The following is a 20,991-nucleotide window of genomic DNA, read 5'->3' as shown; positions in this document are numbered from 1 at the left end:
CAGCGAAGTTACTTACCTGTAACGGGAGTTCTCCGTGGACAGCAGGATAAGTCAGCCACACTTTTGGTGACGTCATCTACGTTCCCAATTCGGATTTGCTCTCCCAGAGCTCAGGTGAGGCTTTAAGAGCCTCATCTGAGCATGTGCAGGTCGCCCTATATATACCTGTGCTGTCCCTCACTAATCCAGTGATTCCCCTAGCTTGAGTCTTATTGCAGTGTCACCCATAGGGGAGGAGGGAGGGTCAGTGTGGCTGACTTATCCTGCTGTCCACGGAGAACTCCCGTTACACGTAAGTAACTTCGCTTTCTCCATGGACAAGCAGTATAAGTCAGCCCCACTTTTGGTGACTCTCCAGCTACGGGGTGCGGAGGGTGTAAGAGGACGGGGTCCCCGTCGGGGATGGTCCCCTCTGCGTCCCCGCTACCTCGCTGCGGTAGGGTGAGGCTGCATAAACGTCAGGTGAGGGACAGAGACAAAGCCCCAGTTACTGAGACCAGTCAGAGGTTATGCGTTGTAAACAATAGGAACTTTATGTTGGTCCTTAGAACTGGACCAACACTCCCTTTCCTTTTTTTTTTAATTTACTAGCATGGTAGAGTATGTATCTCAATAACAGATAGCGATTATAACAAATATATATCACCAACGTGGTGTTTGAGTAACACTTTTTTTTTTTTTTTTTTGATTGTGCAAATTGTGCCAACATAGCAGAATATAAGCTGTCTAACAATCTCTTCTGTCTGATTCAGACAGATCAGATAGTCCTGTTCATCTAGTCCAGGTATTGGTGTCTTTTGCTGTGTCTGTTTTGGTCACCATTCGTAGTATGTTGAGACCAAAGTCATTGGAGGTCTGTTTTTGGGCGATCCAGGCAATAGTGTCTGGTGAGGGTGTATGGGGTAGACCATGTGGCTGCTCTGCAAATGTCCTGAAGTGGCGTGTTGCTGAGGTTTGCCAATGTTGCGGCCATGGCTCTTAGTTGGTGTGCTGTGGTCTTTCTCTCAAGGGACACTCCCTCTTGCTCGTAGCAGGAGGCAATGCAGTTTGAGATCCAGTTGGATATAGTGCGTTTCCCCACCGGTGTTCCTGGCTTGTTGGGGTCAAAGGAGACAAATAGTTGTACTGCCTTTCGCCAGTGTTGCGTTCGTTAAATGTATAGGCGAAGTGCACGGGTGCAGTCCAAGATGTGTAGGAGTTGTTCCGTGCTGTTGGTATATGGTCCTGAGCAGAAGGAGGGGAGCACTATCAATTTGGTTTACATGGAAAGATGAGACTACCTTAGATAGGAACTTTGGATGAGTTCTCAGCACTGCGTGATCATGAAGGATCTGTGTGTCTGGTGGGTATGTCACCAGGGCCTGTAGCTCGCTGATATGCCTTGCTGATGTGATGGCAATGAGCAAGACTACTTTCCAGGTGATGAATTTGATTGGCACATCCTCCAATGGCTCGAAGGGGTGCGCTGTTACCCTGCGGAGGATGATGCCCAGGTCCCATGCTGGCGGTGGGCAGGGGGTGCAGGTTTATAAGCCCTTTCATGAATTTGGACACTAGTGGGTGTGTGGCTAGGGTCCTGTCCTCAATGCGGTTGCGGAACGCTGATATAGCGCTCAAGTGGACTCTTATGGAGGATGTTTTCAGGCCTGCTGTGGATAAGTCAAGTAAGTATTGGAATACTACTGGGACCTGGCAGGTGAGTGGATCTTCTCCTTTCGAGACACACCATATATGGAATCTTTTCCACTTGAGCCTGTATGATTTCCTGGTTTCCGAGCGTCTGGCTGCTCGCAGTACCTCGGTCACCCCGGTTTACATGTGGAAAGGGTCCAGGATTAGCTTTTCAACATCCATGCTGTCAGTGTTAGTGCTTTCAATCTGGGATGCAGAGTTTGTCCCTGGTCCTGGGTGATGAGGTCCGGTCGCAGCGGTAGACTGATTGGCGGCTGTGCCGACATCTGGTATAGGCAGGGGAACCACACCTGTCTCGGCCAGGGGGCGCAATGAAGATCACTGTGGCTGCTTCCTGCCTGATGTTCTGTAGCACTCTGTGGATGAGTGGTATGGGGGGGAAAAGCATAGAGCAGGCGTTCCCCCCAATGTATGGAGAAAAGCGTCCCTGGTTTGACTGTATTGTGCCGGTCTTTTGGAGCAGAATTGAGGGCACTTCTTGTTGTCCTCTGCGGCGAGGAGGTCCCTTGTTGGGAGGCCCCATTTGTGGAAGATATCCTGGGCTACCTCCGGATGGAGGGACCATTCGTGGGGGTCCAGCTTTCTGCTGAGGCTGTCCGCCAGGGCGTTGTTCAGGCTCGGGAGGTAGGTGGCATGGATGAGAATATTGGTTGATAAAGCAAATGTCCAGATTTTTTGGGTTTCCCTGCAGAGGGTGAGTGAGCCCGTGCCTCCCTGCTTGTTGATATAGAACATTGCCACCTGATTGTCTGTCTGGATCAGTAAGGTCTTGTTGGAGATCCAGGGAGCAAAGGCTTGTAGGGCATTCCCAATTGCCCTGAGTTCTAGCGGGTTGATGTGTTGTTTGGCCTCGGAAGGTGACCAGGGGTTCTCAGATGGAGGAGGTGGGCTCCCCACCCCTGTTTTGAGGCATCTGTGGTGAGTGTCAGTTGGTGTTGTGGCTGCTGGAAAAGCTTGCCCGTGTAAATTCTGTTGTTGTGTCCAACACTTGAAGTTGTTGCGAATTTTCTGATCCATTGGGACTCTGAGACAGAGGCTGTGTGTGTTGGTTCCAATTCTTTCTGAGGAACCACTTAAGGGGTCGCATGTGGAGTTTGGTGCGTGGGACAACATGCATGGAGGCTGCTTGATGGCCCAGGAGGCGTAGTATTGTTCTTGCTGTGAATGTGTGTGTCTCTGATATTTGCTGAACCAGTTTTTTGTATTGCTTGTCCCCTTGAGTGGGGCAGAAAAGCTGCATTCAGGGGCGTGCAGATCCTTGCCCCAATGAATTCTATTGATTATGCTGGTTGTAGCACGGATTTTTGGGTGTTTACCCCTGGGATTGCAGGAGTGACATCGTTGTATTGACTGCTGTTGTCGTTTTCCAGGCTGATGGACCCCCCAGCAGCCAGTCGTCCAGGTAAGGGAACACGCATATGGCGCTCTTGCGGAGGTGTGCCGCTGCTACCATGACATATTTTGTGAAGACTCTCGGTGCAGAGGAGAGTCCAAAGGGGCAGGACCCTGTATTGGAAGTACTGGGTTTGGGTCCTGAACCGCAGAAACATTCCTTGGGAGGAGTGCATAGGGATGTGTGAATACGCATCTTGGCGGTCCAGTGAAGCCAGCCAGTCGTCCTTTTGAATTAGTGGTAGGATTGTTCTTAAGGAGTGCATACGAAATTTCTCCTTGGTTACATACTTGTTTAGGCCTCGTAGGTTTAGGATGGGTCTGAACCCTCCTGTCTTTTTGGGGATGAGAAAATAGTGGGAGTAGAACCCTTGGTTGTGACTTGGATACTGGTTCTATTGCTCTTGCTTGAAGGAGAGCTTTGATTTCTCTGAGGATGAGTTCTTTGGTGGGTTGGCTGGCGGGTGTGTAGCACCCATTTTTCTGTTGTTATCTTCTTCCAGGCTTTGTTGAATGCGGAGAGGCGGCCCCCAACAGGGGTGGAGGGCCTTGTTGATGAGTCAAAAGCTAGGCCTGGCTTTTGCGGTGGTGGAAGTAGCTGGCTTCTGCTGTTTTCCCTTCCTCTCGCGCTGCCTTTGCTAGTAAGGGGCGCTGCAGGGTTGTGCTTTCTGTCTGTGGGACGGCCCTCTTGTCTGGTTGTCGAAATGCCTTACGGTGTTATTTTGTCGGCAATAGTGGTTGGTGCTATGCCGCCTTGGTGCCGGGGTTTTTACGAAGCCATCTGAGGAGAGGGTTTGGAGAGTTGTGCAATTGGCTTTCATTGTGTCCACTGTTTCCGTGACTTTGTCTCCAAATAAGTTCTCCCCTGAGCAAGGTGCATCTGCGATATGCTCATGGGTGTCCTCGTGTAGGCCCGGTCTAGGGTTTCCTCTATTTTCCTCCGGAGGGCATCATTGTACAGGGTAAGGTGGAACAGGTGAGAGTCAATTTTGGCATTCAGTATGGAGCCATGGTGGACCTTTATGGCGGTAGCATCCAGGGTCCTGTGTTCTTTGCCCGGAGGGTCGCTGGCCTGCAGGCAGTTGCTCTTAGCTTTCTTAAGGGCACTTTCTACTATGATGGACTGGTGAGGGAGCTGTGGTTTGTCAAAGCCCAGTGCCTCGCTGATCTGGTATTTTTTGGTCTAGCCTCCTGGACACGGCCGGGCCTGACCGTGGGGTTTTCCAGATCTGGTCCTGGCAATCTGTGAGCTGGTAGAGCGACTATGGCCTTTTGCAACTTTAGGTATTTCAGCAGTCCCGGTGCTTCTTCTGTCGCCTCTAGCTCCTGTACTGGGGTGAGCGCCAGCTTGGAAACTACCTTCTGGAGGAACTTTGGATAAGTGAGGTCCTCCGCCAGCATGTCGGACTGTGTTGTCCCAGACGCGTGCTCTGTGTCTGGGGTGTCTTGGGTTGTTGATGTGTGTGGGCTGCCCCGTGTTGAAGCATAGCTTTGCTGGTAGCGCCCACTGCATTCGGAGGCATAGCCGTCTGTGGCTGGAGAGTGTGATGCAGCTGTCTCTGCTCCCTGCCTCCATGTTGCCGGTGGTTGCAGTGTCTGCTCTGCATTCGGTGCTGAGCTCTTGCTCTGCGCCCTTTGCTCGGAGAGTTGCTGTGCAATGAATCTGTTGAAAAAGTCGAACAATTGTCTGTGAGCGGTAGGAGTGGTCAGTTGGCGTGGCAGGATGTTGGGATCTGCGGCCGATGCACGTGGGTGGTCAGCCAGCTGATGGGGTCTGCACCTGCTCCTGGTCCCGCGATCTTTCGACCTTCTGCGCCTCCGCCGTCTTGGTGAGGCTGCTGCTGATGATGATGAAGAGGAGGGGGAGGAAGATGTTCTGTCTCCTTCATGTTCCCTCCTTGCAGGTTCTGGTGTGTTGGCTCCTGTGAGGCACATTGTCCTGTCCCTTTAGGTGTGCAGAGTTCTTTTCCATGCTTGCAAAGGCACTGTCTGTATCCAGGCTTGCCTTTTGCTGTGTCTGTGCCTTTAAGGGGGCGGGGCCCAGTGCACTGATATCATCCTGGGATGAGATCGAGGCAGTTTGAATCTCGGGGCTGTAGGCAGCATGGCTTAGATGGCTGCATGGCTTCGATTTTGAAATCGGAGCAGTCCCGAGTTGGTGCAGCTGGAATGGCCAGCGGAGGGGATAGGAGACCCTCGGCTGTTTTTGCCACTGTCTGCACTTCTATGCTCTACCCTAGGCCATGGAGCAGCCGTCGGGGAGCTATCCTGTAGTTGGAAAGTTTCAGGAGCAGTCTACTCTGTTTTTGCTGGGCTTCCTGAGGCAGCAGGTAAACAGGGGCTGCTTTTTGGCTGCATTTTTTTTTCTTCTTCCTTTGCTGGTCTTCCCCCATGGTGTGCAGCTTTTGGAGCCGATTTCTTCTAGCCCTCTGAGACATTTTTAGGCACTGAGGACAGGCTGCCATGAGGTGTGCTTCTCCTAGGCAATGGATACACACCTCATGGGGGTTCAAGGAGCTCCTTTTTCGTTTGCAGTCTGGGCACTTCTTGAAACCTGATTTTCCTACAGGCTTTTCATTTTTTTGTTTTTTGTTTTTGTTTTTTATGCCATTCTTCTTCTTTTCTTTCTTTCTGGGTTTTTTTGGTTTTTTTTTTTGTTGTTTTTTTTTTTAATGGAGAGCTGTGATCCGTCCGTTTGGGAAGGGCGGATTAAGTAAACTGGATTAGTGAGGGACAGCACAGGTATATATAGGGCGACCTGCACATGCTCAGATGAGGCTTTTAAAGCCTCACCTGAGCTCTGGGAGAGCAAATCCGAATTGGGAACGTAGATGACGTCACCAAAAGTGGGGCTGACTTATACTGCTTGTCCATGGAGAACACCTGGTCTCTCATGGTTAGGCACTGATAGCACAGTTACTTACCGTAACAGGTGTTATCCAGGGACAGCAGGCATATATTCTCACATGTGGGTGACGTCATCTACGGAGCCCCGGCGCGGACAGCTTTTCAAGCAAACTTGATTGAAGTTTCAAGTTTGCACACTGCACCACGCATGTGCATGCCTTCTCGCCCACTAGAGGGCGCATCCCACCTCGTGGTCCTCAGTTCCATAACTAGCAAGGAAGCCATCCCCGGGGAGGCGGGCGGGTTGTGAGAATATATGCCTGCTGTCCCTGGATAACACCTGTTACGGTAAGTAACAGTGCTTTATCCCAGGACAAGCAGGCATGATATTCTCACATGTGGGTGACCTCCAAGCTAACCAAAGTAGGGCAGGTGGGAGGATGGCAATTTAGGAAAACAGATTTTGCAAAACTGACTGGCCAAACCGGCCGTCACTCCTGGATAGAGTGTCCAGACAGTAATGAGAGGTGAATGTATGAACCGAAGACCAAGTGGCAGCCTTACATATGTCCTCCATCGGAGTGGATCGGAGAAAGGCTATCGAAGCTGCCATTGCTCGGACCTTGTGCCCCGTGACTCGACCCGGGGGAGGAAGGCCAGCCTGAGCGTAGCAAAAGGAAATGCAAGCGGCCAACCAGTTAGACAGAGTGCGCTTGGAAACTGGATGCCCTAATCGATTGGGATCGAAGGACAAGAACAATTGAGGAACCTTCCGATGAGACCTGGTGCGTTGAAGATAATATGCCAACGCCCTCTTACAGTCAAGCGTGTGAAGCGCCGTCTCGCCAGGATGGGAGTGGGGCTTCGGGAAGAACACAAGAAGGACAATGGACTGATTGAGGTGGAAGTCAGAAACAACTTTAGGTAAAAACTTAGGATGGGTGCGGAGAACCACCTTGTCGTGATGAAAGACAGTGAAAGGAGGGTCCGCAACCAAGGCTTGCAACTCCCCAATCCGCCTGGCGGAGGTGAGGGCGATCAGAAACACCACCTTCCAAGTCAGAAATTTCAAGAGGGACTTGTTGAGTGGCTCAAAAGGGGGTTTCATCAGTTGAGCCAGGACCACATTCAAATTCCACACGACCGACGGAGGCTTAAGAGGGGGACAAACCCTGAGTAACCCTTTCATGAAGCGTGTCACCAAGGGATGGAGTGACAGAGGGCGTCCATCCAGAGGTTGGTGGAAAGCAGAAATCGCACTGAGATGAACCCGCACCGAAGTGGTTTTCAAGCCAGAGCGCGACAAATGGAATAAATAGTCCAAAACCGAGGATACCGGGACTGATACCGGATCCAGGTGAAAAGACGAACACCAGGTGGAAAACCTGGTCCATTTCTGCGCATAGCAAAGCCTCGTCGAGATCTTGCGGGAGGCTTCCAACACCTCCCTCACCGATTGAGACAGGTCCGGAGGAGTCAGGGAACAAGAAACCAAGCTGTCAGGTGCAATGACTGCAGATTGGGATGTAACATGGATCCTTGACTCTGAGACAGCAGAGAAGGAGATACAGGCAGGGGAAGAGGCTCCCTGGCACTGAGCTGGAGCAGCAGGGAGAACCAGTGCTGACGCGGCCACCGAGGTGCTATGAGAATCATCGTGGCCGTGGACGATTTTAGGTGTACCAACGTTCGCATGATCAGAGGAAACGGAGGGAATGCATACAGGAACCTCCCTTCCCAGTCTAGTAGGAAGGCATCCGCTTCTAGACGGTCCCGCGAGTACATCCGAGAACAATATAGTGGTAGTTTGTGTGTCTCCGGAGAGGCAAACAGATCCACCTGTGGCGTTCCCCAGCGAGCGAAAACCTCGCGCAGAACTGCTGAGTGTAGGCTCCACTCGTGCGGTTGCAGAAGTCGACTGAGTTTGTCCGCCAAGCAATTCCGTTCTCCTTGGATGTAGACCGCCCGGAGGAAGATGTTCCGGGAGGCCGCCCACTCCCACAGGCGGAGAGCCTCGGAACAGAGGGGCCAAGACCCCGTTCCCCCCTGCTTGTTCACATAGTACATTGCCACCTGGTTGTCCGTGCGGACGAGGACTACCTGGTCCTGCAATATGTGAACGAAGGTTCGAAGTGCTAGGAAGATGGCCCGCAGCTCCAGCACGTTGATATGACAGCGACGGTCTTCTGCCGACCACAGGCCCTGCGTGCGAAGACCGTCGAGATGGGCTCCCCACGCGTACTCCGAGGAGTCCGTGGTCAGGACCTTGCGGAAAGGCGGAGTGCGGAACAGTAGCCCCATGGACAGATTTGAAGAGTCTGTCCACCAACGCAGCGATTTCCGCAAAAGCGGAGTCACCGAAATGAGGCGAGACACCGGGTCGCACTCCTGACGCCACTGGGACGCGAGGGTCCACTGAGGGATCCTCAGATGTAGCCTCGCAAACGGCGTGACATGTACCGTCGAGGCCATATGGCCCAGCAGCATCATCATGTGCTTGGCCGACACCCTCGATAGTTGGGAGACCTGGCGGCTCATCCGTACCAAGGCTTCCAACCGCTGGGTCGGCAGGTAGGAGCGCAGGCGCACCGTGTCCAGCACCGCACCTATGAATTGAAGAGACTGAGACGGCCTCAACTGAGACTTTGGAAAGTTTATCTCGAACCCGAGAGTTTGCAGGAAGGCAATAGACTGTCGGGTCGCTGAGATAACCCCCTCCCTGGTCGGGGCTTTGATGAGCCAATCGTCCAGGTAAGGGAACACATGGAGTCCACGTGACCTCAGGGCTGCCGCAACCACCACCATGCACTTCGTGAATACTCGTGGGGACGCGGCCAGGCCGAAGGGTAGTACCCTGTACTGGAGGTGGAGGTCCCCCACCTGGAATCGTAAGAATCTTCGGCAGGCGGGGTGCACCGGAACATGGGTGTATGCTTCCTTCAGGTCGAGGGAGCACATCCAGTCCCCTTCCTCCAAGAGAGGATACAAAACCGGGAGAGATAGCATTCGAAACTTCTCCCGGGCCAGGAATTTGTTGAGCTTCCTGAGGTCCAGTATGGGGCGCAGGTCCCCGGTCTTTTTTGGAACTAAAAAGTAGCGGGAGTAAAACCCCGTACCCCACTGGTCCTTGGGGACCGGCTCGACCGCCCGAAGCTTCAAGAGTGCTTTTGCTTCGGTTATAAGGGTCGGTAGCTGCGAACGATTGCAGGGGACTAAACTTGGGGGACTGTCCGGCGGCGAGGACACAAAGTTGAGCGAGTAGCCCTCGGAGACGATCCGGAGCACCCAAGCGTCTGAGGTAATCCCGGTCCATGCCTCCAGGAAGGACCGAAGACGGCCCCCGATAGGAAGGGGTTCCTGTGAAAGTGCGGAGGGGAACCCGCCCCGTCCGCTCAGCCCATCAAAAGGAAGGCGCGGGCTTAGAAGGGCCCTGCGCCGGGGCTTGGGTTTGTCCCCCTCTGCCTCGCTGAGACGGACGTCTCGGAGGCGGTCTCGAGAAAGCCGGGGTCGACTTCTGAGGGTATCGGCGCGGCGGAGGCCGAAAGGGTTTCTGCGGCGGGGGCCTAGGTTTGGGGCGGACCAGGGATGCTAGAGAGCGCTCCTGCTCCGACAAGCGCTTGGTCGCCGCATCCAATGACTCGTCAAATAACTCGGACCCCACACAAGGCAAGTCTGCAAGGCGTTCCTGCAGGTTTGGGTCCATGTCGAGGGTGCGAAGCCAGGCCAAGCGGCGCATGGCCACTGCGAGGGCCGACACCCTCGAAACCAGCTCAAAGGCGTCGTACACTGCATGGAATAGGTACAACCGCAATTGGGACAGGTTGGACATAAACTTATCGAATCCTGCTCTTTGGGAGTCCGGTAACGAGTTTCGATATTGAGGGAGGTCCTTCACCATACCACGCAAATAGGAGGAAAAGGTGAAGGCGTAATTTAGAACCCTGGTGGCCATCAGGGAATTTGAATAGAGGCGACGGCCAAACTTGTCCAGGGTCCGCCCCTCCCTGCCTGGTGGAACCGCCGCAGAAACCCGTGAGGGCTGTGATTTTTTTAGAGCAGACTCCACCAGAAGAGACTGGTGTGAGAGCTGCGCCTTATCGAACCCTTTAGGAGGAATCGTCCTATACTTCGATTCCATTTTTGAAGGTACAGACGTGACTGTAAGAGGGTTTGACAAGTTCTTCAGCCAGGTCTGCAAAAGGACACTGTTGAGAGGGAGTCTAGGCACCTCTCTAGGAGGAGTGGGGAGGTCCTGTTCCTCCAAAAATTCTTTGGAATACCGAGAACTTACCATCAGGTCAATCCCCAGGGCTTGGGCCATGTCCTGAACGAAGGATGAAAACGAGGACGGCCTAGCCTGGGGGGACGGGGTTCTCGACCGCCCCACCGAGGAGAGGGGGGAGGCCTCATGGGAATAATGAGGATCCCTAACAGATCCCGAGTCCCAGGATCCCCTCTCGAGGGCCCTCGAGGGGGAAGGGGAAGTTGTCCTCCTCGCAGAACCCTTGGGTGAGGACCCCGGGGTTCGTGGGACACTCTCCCGTTTCCTCGGCGAGGCGGCCCGGGAAGACTTCCCACGAGGTGAGCGGAGGAGCCTCGGGTTGTCGAGGCGCAACTCCAACACCTGCAGCGCTTCGCCCCCGAACGACGAGGAACGGTCGCGCCGAGGCGAGCCTCGGGGCCGCTTAGACTTCCTCGATCGACGCCCCGTCCGAGGTCGCGTCGAGGGCGAGGCGTGCCTGGAAGACCCGGAGGAAGAGGAGGAAAGACGGCGCACTCTGCGCAACTTTTCTTTGGGCCTTACACTCCGCTCAGGGGGTTCCCCCGAGGTCGAGGTCCGGGGCGGGGCCGAGACCGAGGTGAACGGGGCCACAGTACCCGAGACCGAGGTCGCCGAGGCCGGGGCTCCCGTGGTCGAGGGAGCCGAGGCCGGGGCCTCCGAGACCGAAGGCGCCCCGGCCGAGGTCGAGGCCGCCGGAACCGCAACACGTTGCAACACTTCCAGGGCTCCCGACAGCTCCGATGAGATCAGAGCTCGGAGGAGATCCTGGAAGGCCGGAATCCCCACGAAGGTGGGGAGTTCCGAGTCCGGGGCACACTCCCTGGAGGGCGACCTCGGTCTCGAGTATTCCCTCGGGGTGTGCGGAGTCGAGGTCCGATGCGGGGCCGGGGTCGACCCACCCGCCTTGGCCTGACTCGAGGATGGCTTCTTTGCTGAAGGGGATGGAACAGAGGACTTACCCGAAGCTTGCTTCACGGACGACGCCTTCGAGGAGGATGGGCGAGGCGAGGCCGAGGCCCCCGAGGACGCCGAGGCCGAGGTCAAGGCCGGGGCCGAGGCCGACGTCGAGGCCTTAGGCGGCGCGTCGACGGCGAACAATTCCGCCATTCTGGCCTTGCGGCGACGGAGGGCCCTGTTTTGGAAGGTAGCACAGCGATCACACGACTCTGTCGGATGTTCGGGCCCAAGACAGACAATGCACCACCGGTGAGGGTCAGTGATGGAAAGCAACCTCTCACACCGGCTGCACTTTTTGAATCCCGTAACAGGATGGGACATCCACGAAGAAAAAGAAGAGGGCCGGGAACGTACCGACGTCCCGCGGCCACGGCTTCCGGGAGCCCCCGGAGCCAGACGAAAAACGAAATACTTTTTTTTTTTTTTTTTTGAAAAGAACCGAAAAGAAAAACAGCACCGCGAACTAATTCGATGGGAAAACAAACTAAACGCGGCAGCTAGAAGGCAAAAACACTGGAGCTCAGATCCACAGGGCTTTCTTGCTCCGCGGAAAAAATTGAACTGAGGACCACGAGGTGGGATGCGCCCTCTAGTGGGCGAGAAGGCATGCACATGCGTGGTGCAGTGTGCAAACTTGAAACTTCAATCAAGTTTGCTTGAAAAGCTGTCCGCGCCGGGGCTCCGTAGATGACGTCACCCACATGTGAGAATATCATGCCTGCTTGTCCTGGGATAACCAAAGTTACACCTAGTATCTTTATGGTAGGTTGGATAGGGTAATTAAGATTATTGGTAACCTGCATAGATTTTGATGATATGCAGGATATAAATGTAATATGAAATTAATTACCCAACCACCCCTTTTTCAAAACTGTAGCTATGGCAGTAACAGCTCTGACATTCATAGAATTCCTATGAGTGTTAGAACTGTTACTGCCACGCCAGCGCTAAAAACTTTGCTACGGTTTTGTAAAGGGGGGGGGGGTTAATTAAATTAAAATAAAATAATCATGTTACAGTTTCAGAGCACTTTATATTGTAAACACATAAAGTTAGCTATCGGAGTGCACTATGCCTGAAAAACTATTGTTGATCTTACCCCTGTGTGTCAGATATCTTCCACTTTTGGTTTTGTTTTGCAATACACCAGAAAGACAATCCTAAAACAGAAGAAACATTCATATTTAAGTTCAAAGTGAAAATTACATCAAATGAGTAATACTTGCCTCTGCTATTTCCACTAGGAGGTTTATTCCATAAATCTATCACCCATTCTATGGATGTGGCACCAAGTTATCCTGAATCTCATAGCATGATCCCACATGATACAGCATCCTTTCTATTTAATGTAAAGTATATGTCAGAATTCTTTCCAAACTTTCTTTTTGCTGTTTTGCATGTTCCATCTGTCCATCCATCCATCCGTCTGATCAGAGGTGGGAAGTTGGAGACAGTTTTGAAAGTGAGGAGTGATCCCCAGTCATACCTGCTCAATGTGGCTGTGGGTTCAAAATGGTGCCCTTGACTCCCTAGCACAGGGGTGTCCAATGTCGGTCCTCGAGGGCCGCAATCCAGTCGGGTTTTCAGGATTTCCCCAATGAATATGCATTGAAAGCAGTGCATGCACACAGATCTCATGCATATTCATTGGGGAAATCCTGAAAATCCGACTGGACTGCGGCCCTCGAGGACCGACATTGGACACCCCTGCCCTAGCAGAATACAGTACTATATGATTTATGATCTCTAATGTCTATTATTTATGATGCATGTTTAATGAAATTGAATGTTTTTATATAAACTGTTTACCTCATAAGTAGAGGAAAACTGTAATTCTTTAATCATATTACAGTGAATCAGTTAAGATGCAGCTGTTGGAACTGGTTCCCCATAGATATATATTGAGGCATTTTTGAAGGCTGGTAGAGTAGTTGGTAAGAAGGATGTTTTTAAGAATGATACAGCTTGGGGGTGTGGGGTGGTTGCAGAGGCCGTTTCTGTGAGTAGAAGCAGTTTGTGGGGCAGTTTAAGGGATGGGAAAAGTTGCAAAATTAGTTTTTCAGAGGTGAAGAATTTGTAGACGGTAGTTTTGAGGGTGGCAACAGTTGTAGGGATAGTAGAAAATGGAGAGAGGCAGTTTGAAAGGAAAAATTTCCTAATTGCTGTTTCACTTTAGCTTCCTTTCTATGTTCCAGAAGCTGGAACTCCCTCTCTTATGGAAATACTTCGGGCCATTATTTTCTTTAAGGGAGTGGAATAATTTCTCTGGAACCCCTGGCCCAATTTGGCCCTATTTTCAAATTCAATGTGCCTTTTCACCAATTTTCCTCCCATTCCATTACAATTTTGGAGAGTTATTTTGCCCCCAGAAAGTAAAAAACTGTGGATGAAAATGTTCTGAACGATGATTTGTCAATCTTCAGAATTAAACCAAATGCAGATATAGATATGATAGTCCACATGTGTTGATCCTACCAGACCCTACACGGTCCGTGTTTCAGCGAACACGCCTTCCTCAGGGGTCCAGTTCAATGTAAAGGTCTCAGATAGCAAATGTAGACTAAAACACAGTATACATATCTTTAAACAAATCACAAAAATACCTGTTTACAGACAGTTCAGCACCAAAAAACTAGCTTAATATGCAGCAACATCCCAGCCATGTTGCTGCATATTAAGTTAAGTTTTTAGATATTTTATACCACTATATATAACAGTTTGATATAAACAAGTGAAGCAAAAGTCTAAAAATTTAAAATAAGAACTACCGGGATCGATGACGATTAAGGCCAGATTGAATTATGCTACTCCTTTGGCAATCTGAAGATCTGAGGTATTCAAAACAGATACAGTGTATGCTATGAATTGGTGGATTCTGAACTCCCATATAACTATTGTTTGAGTGTTTGAATATTGGTTGGTTTATATATATCAGTGTGTCTTTGAAGTTGGACAATATGGCAGGGGGCAGCAGGCTTCTGAGCTCCAGCAGAAACAAGCAGCAACCCTGGAATCCATTGGTGATCCAACTCATGACTCACTGACATCCAAGCATGGCTGAGAGAAATTAAGAATGATATTAAAGCAGTTCATGGTGAACCTTTGGCTTTGGGTGCAGATCTCCGCAAAGAAATTATGGACCTTGGTCTCAGGATAAAGGAGCACTCAGAAGCTCTCATAACTTTAGAAAACAGAGCAGGGAGTTCAAGACTGTATACACAAAATCTTGCTCTGAAATTCAAGGACTTGAAAAGTAAGTCTCACTGTTGTAATATATAGATTAGAAGTGTTCCCAAACTACATGAATACTCTGTGAGCACATCGTATAAAAAACATCTCCTCTTTCCTGTTTTGTGGACACTAGCACTGAAATTCTTCCAACTCAAGTGGAGATAGTGAGAGTGCAATGCACAAGTCACTGGATAAGCCAAATCTAACAGGGGGAGAGGAGTGGCCTAGTGGTACAGCTGCTGCCTTTGCACCCAGAAGTTGTGAGATCGAATCGCAGCGCTGCTCCTTGTAACCCTGCGCAAGTCACCTAATCCTCCATTGCCTCAGGTACAAAAAAAGTACCTGTATATATGTAAATCACTTTGAATGTATAACCACAAAAAGGTGGTATACAAGTCCCATTCCCTAACATTGTGGCCTGTTTCATTGACTTGAAACAGAAAGAAGAGGTACTAAAAACAGCAAGGGTGAAAAATAAAATAGTATGGGACACTTATGAGCTCTCCATATATCAAGATGTAACTGTTGCTCTTATCTTTACAAAGGATGGTCAACAGCTTCATGTAAAATCTAAGGAGGAAGCTCTGAAAGCCTTTCCAGTCGACATGCCAGAGGTATTTCCAGAGCCTGTATTGGTGCAATTTTCAAGCTGCAGAGCACCCTAAATGGCAGCAGACCTCTAATGAATCTACATGTGCTTCAGCATAGCAGGGATTAGCAACAATTCTGTTAGACTGAATAGTCTATCTCTGAAGGGTTTAAATAAATATAGATTGGAGAGCCTTCTTTTAATAGAACAGAATCTCCTTATCAGAATTCCGAGGATGCCTTACATTGTTATACTCTGATGTTGAGCACCTAGTTTGATGTGTGTGTATTTTTTACCTGTAACTCTGCAGGCTTGGTTGCTTGAGTAATGGGCTTTGCTTTAACTGATTATTCTGAATTTCATTTTTATTCAATTGAAATATCCATTTCTGCTCTAAGTGCAACAATTTTTTTTTAATATGTGGTAAGATGGAGTAGAAGGGTAGATGTGAACTGCTGGTTTACTCTTTCCAAAAAAGAAGGGCAAGAGGGCATGTAATGAAGATATTAAACATTAAATTTAAAACAAATTGGGAAAAAATATTTTTTCACTCAATGTGTAGTTAAACTCTTGAATTTGTTGCATAGAATGTGGTAAAGGTAATTAGCAAGAGGTTTTGTGAAAGGTTTGGAAAAGTTCATAAGTCATTATGATGGACTTGGGAAAATCTACTGCTTTTCCATAGGATAAGCAGGATAAAGTCTGTTTTTACTCTTTTCGGATCTTGCCAGGTATTCATGACCTGGACTGGCCGCTATTCAAAACAGGATACCAAGTTTGATGGACCTTCAGTCTGACCTAGTAAGGAAACTCTTAGTACACATTTTTCTTAAAAAGCTACATCTATCAAGTATACGGCTGTAGATATTTTATAACTGGAATCTTTGTAGGTTATTGTGTGTGTGTGTGTGTGGGGGGGGGGGGGGGGGTCAGAACTACAAAGTCTGCAGAACTCCCCAGGACCAATCTGACTACTAGAGCTCAATATTTTAGATAGAATATTGCAGATATGTAGCTTTAACTGTCATACAGGGCCAGCTTAGCCATTAAGCAAACTAGGTGATCATCTAAAGCAGCAGCTTCGGTGCAGTGTGGGTGTGTGTGTGGGGGGGGGGGGGGGAGGAGGGAAGAGAGACAAAGGCCAGATAAAATCAAAACAAAAAATCCCAATACATGTAATCAGAGAACTCAAACAAAACAATCATTAACACAGGAGAAGGGTGGGTAATTTTCAAAACAGCCCAAATGCCTGGATAAATATTTTTTTACCCGAGTAAAGGAATTTTGAAAATTACCCTCACTACATGCATGCATACAAAACAAGTTTAATATTTAAAAGTGTGATGTCTATTTTACATTCCTACAGGACTGTCCTGGGATCACTGAGGTTAGAATAATCAAATACCTTCAGTTTCAGTGTATTAAAAGGCAGTAAGTAGGTATAGATCTTTAGAAGGAAGCGGTTCAAAGCTATGGAACAAATTGCCAAAAAATATTAAGGCTACTTGCTTGCCCAGTGTTTGAAGGTGAAGGAGTAGCCTACTGGTTAGTGACGTGGCCTTTGATCCTACATATCTGAGCTTGATTCCCACTGCAGCTGCTTATGACATTGGGCAAGTCACTTAACTCTCCATTGCCCCAGGTGCAACACTAGGGACGAAGAAAATACCCGCCTATATGTACAATGCTGTTTATATCCAGTGGCACTATAGAAAAATTGTCTCACTTCATAATTTTCTTTTCTTTAGTCACAGCAGATGAATCCAGATGAGCAAGTTATATCCACCCACCAGCAGACGGAGATAGAGAACTAAACTGAGCTCTGTCATATAGGTAAGCTCACTGGCTATCCAGTATTTCTCGCAGCAAAGCAGAAGAACCAGCCTTGAAACAAATAGGATCCGAACTCCCTCCACGCAGTTCCAAGAGGTGAAGCAGACCCCAAGTCCACACAACTCCACCAGAAAGCTCAAGATCTATGGAAAATAGAAAATGATAGACAGGGTAGGGCTCTGGATTCATCTGCTGTGACAAAGGAAAGAAAATTATTTCCTTTCATCATCAGCAGATGAATCCAGACGAGTGGGATGTAGCAAGCAGTCCTCAGAAGGGAGGGACAAGCAAAGCAAGACATAGAAGCCAAGAACACAGCAGATGCCACCAAGCCTGCGATACCCTACGCATGGAAACCTGTGAGAACAAAGGATAGCTGAACCAAAAAGCACAGTTACTTACCGTAACAGGTGTTATCCAGGGACAGCAGGCATATACTCTCACATGTGGGTGACGTCATCTACGGAGCCCCGATGCGGACAGCATTTCAAGCAAACTTGATTGAAGATTCAAGCTTGCTGTGCTGCGCATCCCCTCCTTGTGGTCTCCAGTTCACATATCCAGCAAAGAAGCCAACCCCGGGGAGGTGGGCGGGTTGTGAGAATATATGCCTGCTGTCCCTGGATAACACCTGTTACGGTAAGTAACTGTGCTTTATCCCAGGACAAGCAGGCATGATATTCTCACATGTGGGTGACCTCCAAGCTAATGAAAAAGGGGCGGAGGAAAGTTGGCAATTTAAGAAAACAGATTACGTAAAACCGATTGGCTAAACCGGCCATCGCTCCTGGACAGTGTATCCAGGCAGTAGTGGGAGGTGAAAGTATGAACCAAAGACCACGTGGCAGCCTTGCAGATATTCTCAATAGGCGTAGACCTGAGGAAAGCTACCGAAGCTGCTCAGACTTTGTGCCCCGTAACTCGACCATGCAGCGTGAGACCAGCCTGAGCGTAGCAGAAAGAAATACAAGCAGCCAACCAGTTGGACAGGGTGCACTTGGAAACTGGGCGCCCCAATCTGTTAGAGTCAAAGGACAAAAACAATTGGGGGACCGTCCGATGAGATTGAGTGCGTTGAAGGTAAAACGCCAACGCCATTTTGCAGTCAAGAGTGTGGTGCGCCACCTCTCCAGGGTGAGAGTGGGGCTTGGGAAAGAACACTGGCAGAACAATGGACTGGTTGAGATGAAAATCAGACACCACTTTAGGTAAAAACTTAGGGTGAGTGAGGAGAACTACCTTGTCATGATGGAATACAATGAAAGGTGGTCCGCCACCAAAGCCTGCAGCTCACTAACTCTTCGAGCAGACGTGAGGGCGAGTAGGAAGATCATTTTCCAAGTGAGAAATTTAAGATGACACTTATCCATAGGCTCAAACGGAGGTTTCATGAGTTGAGCCAGAACTACATTCAGATCCCAAACCACAGGGGGAGGTTTGAGAGGAGGATGAACATTCAAAAGACCCTTCATGAAACGAGAGACCAAGGGATGGAGTGAAAGGGCCTTCCCATCCAGGGGCTGATGAAAGGCAGCAATCGCACTGAGATGTATTCGAATGGAATTGGTCTTCAGGCCAGAGTGAGATAAATGAAGCAAATACTCCAGAACCAAAGACACTGGGACCGACACCGGGTCCTGGCAGTGAGAGGAGCACCAGGACGAGAATCTAGTCCACTTCTGGGAATAGCAGAGTCTAGTCGAGACTTTCCGAGAAGCCTCCAACACTTCCCTGACCGACTGAGATACAGGAAACGAGGTCAGGGGGAAAGAAACCAGGCAGTCAGATGAAGAGACTGAAGATTGGGATGTAACAGTGAACCCCGACTCTGAGATAGCAGAGAGGGAAAGACAGGCAGAAGTAGAGGTTCCCTGACACTGAGTTGAAGTAGTATGGAAAACCAAGGCTGGCGGGGCCATCGAGGAGCAATCAAGATCAGAGTGGTCCTCACCGATTTCAAATGAACCAGCGTTCTCAGAATCAGAGGAAAGGGCGGGAACGCATAGAGGAACTTCCCCTCCCAGTCGAGGAGGAAGGCATCGGCATCGAGATGGTCCGGGGAGTATATCCTTGAACAGAAGAGAGGCAGTTTTTGATTGTCGTGGGAGGCGAACAGATCTATCTGTGGAGTCCCCCACATGTCGAATACCTGTTGCAGGACCTGAGAATGCAGGGACCACTCGTGTGGCTGGAGGAGGCGGCTGAGCCTGTCCGCCAGACAGTTTTGTTCTCCCTGTATGTAAACAGCTCGAAGGGAGATGTTTTGGGAGACCGCCCACTCCCAGAGTCACAAAGCCTCTTGGCAGAGGGACCATGACCCCGTCCCTCCCTGTTTGTTTACGTAGTACATCGCCACCTGGTTGTCTGTGCGGACGAGAACCACCTGGTCGCGAAGCAGGTGTTGAAAGGCCACCGCGGTGAGGTAAATGGCCCGAAGCTCCAGCACGTTGATGTGGCAACGACGATCCTCTGCGGACCACAGACCTTGAGTGCAGAGGATGAGCCCCCCAAGCATACTCCGACGAGTCCGTGGTTAGGACCTTGTGGTGTGGAGGGGCGAGAAAGAGCAAACCCTTGGAAAGATTCGAAGAGTCGGCCCACCAACGGAACGATCTTTGCAAGGAAGGAGTCACTGTCACGTGGCGGTTGATCGAGTCCCAATCCTGACGCCATTGTGAGGCCAAAGTCCACTGTGGTAACCGCAGATGAAGGCGGGCAAGCGGGGTAACGTGGACGGTGGAGGCCATATGGCCGAGGAGCGTCATCATCTGTCATGCCGAGACCAAGGTCGATCTCGAGACTTGTCGGCTCAGATTTACCAACGCCTCCAGACGCTGAGGAGGGAGGAAGGACCGAAGACGGACCATGTCCAGCACGGCCCCGATGAATTGCAAGGACTGAGAGGGGCACAGCTGGGATTTTGGAAAGTTTACCTCGAAACCCAGACACTGAAGAGAAGTAATAGTCTGTTGGGTCGCTGAGATAACCCCCTCCCTGGTCGGGGCTTTGATCAACCAATCGTCCAGGTAGGGGAACACTTGTAGACCCTGGGAGCGCAAGGCGGCCGCGACCACTACGAGGCACTTCATGAAGACTCGGGGGAACGAGGACAGGCCGAAGGGGAGGACCCGATATTGTAGATGGAGGTCTCCCACCTGAAAGTGCAGGAATCTGCGACAAGCAGGGTGCACCGGAAAATGGGTGTAGGCCTCCTTCAGATCGAGGGAGCAGAGCCAATCGCCCTCGTTGATCAAGGGGTAAAGAATCGGAAGGGAAAGCATTCAAAACTTTTCCCATACCAGAAACTTGTTCAGGCGCCTTAAGTCCAGAATCGGGCGCAGGTCTCCCGTCTTCTTCGGTACCAGGAAGTATCAGGAGTAAAACCCTTGGCCCCTTTGATTGTGGGGAATCGGTTCCACTGCCCGCAGGCGAAGGAGATCCTGTGCCTCGGAGAGGAGGAGGGACAACTGCGCTCGATTGGGAGGACACGCACTCTGTGGGCTGTCGGGAGGGACCTCTCGAAAGTTGAGTGAGTACCCTGATGAGATCACGCCAAGGACCCATGAGTCCGACGTTATGGCTTCCCAGTGAGGGTAGTAGGCGGCCCCCGATGGGAAGGAGGCCAGGTGGAGGCGCGGAGGGGGCCAGCCTCCGTCCGCTCATCCCGTCAAAAAGACGGAGACGGCTTTGCAGGCGCGGTAGGCTGTGATTTTGGTAGAGCCCTAGAGTGAGCCTGGGGACGCCGCGGCGGCGGTCTGGAAAAGGCCGGGGTAGACTTCTGGGGGTAGCGGCGAGGCAATCCCCGAAAAGTGCGAGAGGCCTGCGGTTTAGGTTTTTGCCGGACAAGAGAAGCAAAGGAACGTTCGTGCTCTGACAACCGCTTCGTAGCTGCCTCGATAGTGTCATCGAACAGTTCCTTCCCGACGCGAGGGAGGTTAGCTAACCGATCTTGCAGGTTAGGGTCCATATCGACTAGCCGCAGCCACGTCAGCCGGCTCATGGCCACCGCGAAGGCTGCGACCCTGGAAGACAGTTCAAAACCGTCGTAAGCGGCATGGAACAAGTGCAGTCGGAGGTTGGAAAAATCCTCGAGGAGGAGGCCAAACGCTGCCTGGCGAGGGGCAGGTAAATCCCCCGAGAAGGCGCCCAGCAGCCCAATGAGGTGTTT

At 50.7% G+C, this 20,991-nt stretch overlaps 1 protein-coding gene across 1 annotated transcript in view; it reads right to left on the bottom strand.

Annotated features, from left to right (window-relative positions):
• The window catches only part of CCDC138 (coiled-coil domain containing 138), a 138,497-nt gene that overhangs the window by 101,811 nt on the left and 15,695 nt on the right, over positions 1 to 20,991 (bottom strand). Inside the window, exon 2 of the mRNA XM_033949941.1 lies at positions 12,270 to 12,330. Within this exon, the coding sequence (XP_033805832.1) occupies positions 12,270 to 12,330 (61 nt within the window). The remainder of the gene's footprint in view (positions 1 to 12,269; positions 12,331 to 20,991) is intronic.

This window comes from Geotrypetes seraphini, chromosome 6, assembly GCF_902459505.1.
Source record: "Geotrypetes seraphini chromosome 6, aGeoSer1.1, whole genome shotgun sequence".
NCBI lineage: Eukaryota > Metazoa > Chordata > Amphibia > Gymnophiona > Dermophiidae > Geotrypetes > Geotrypetes seraphini.
Note: the sequence above shows the minus strand (reverse complement) of the source record. Positions and strands in the feature narration are given on the sequence as shown.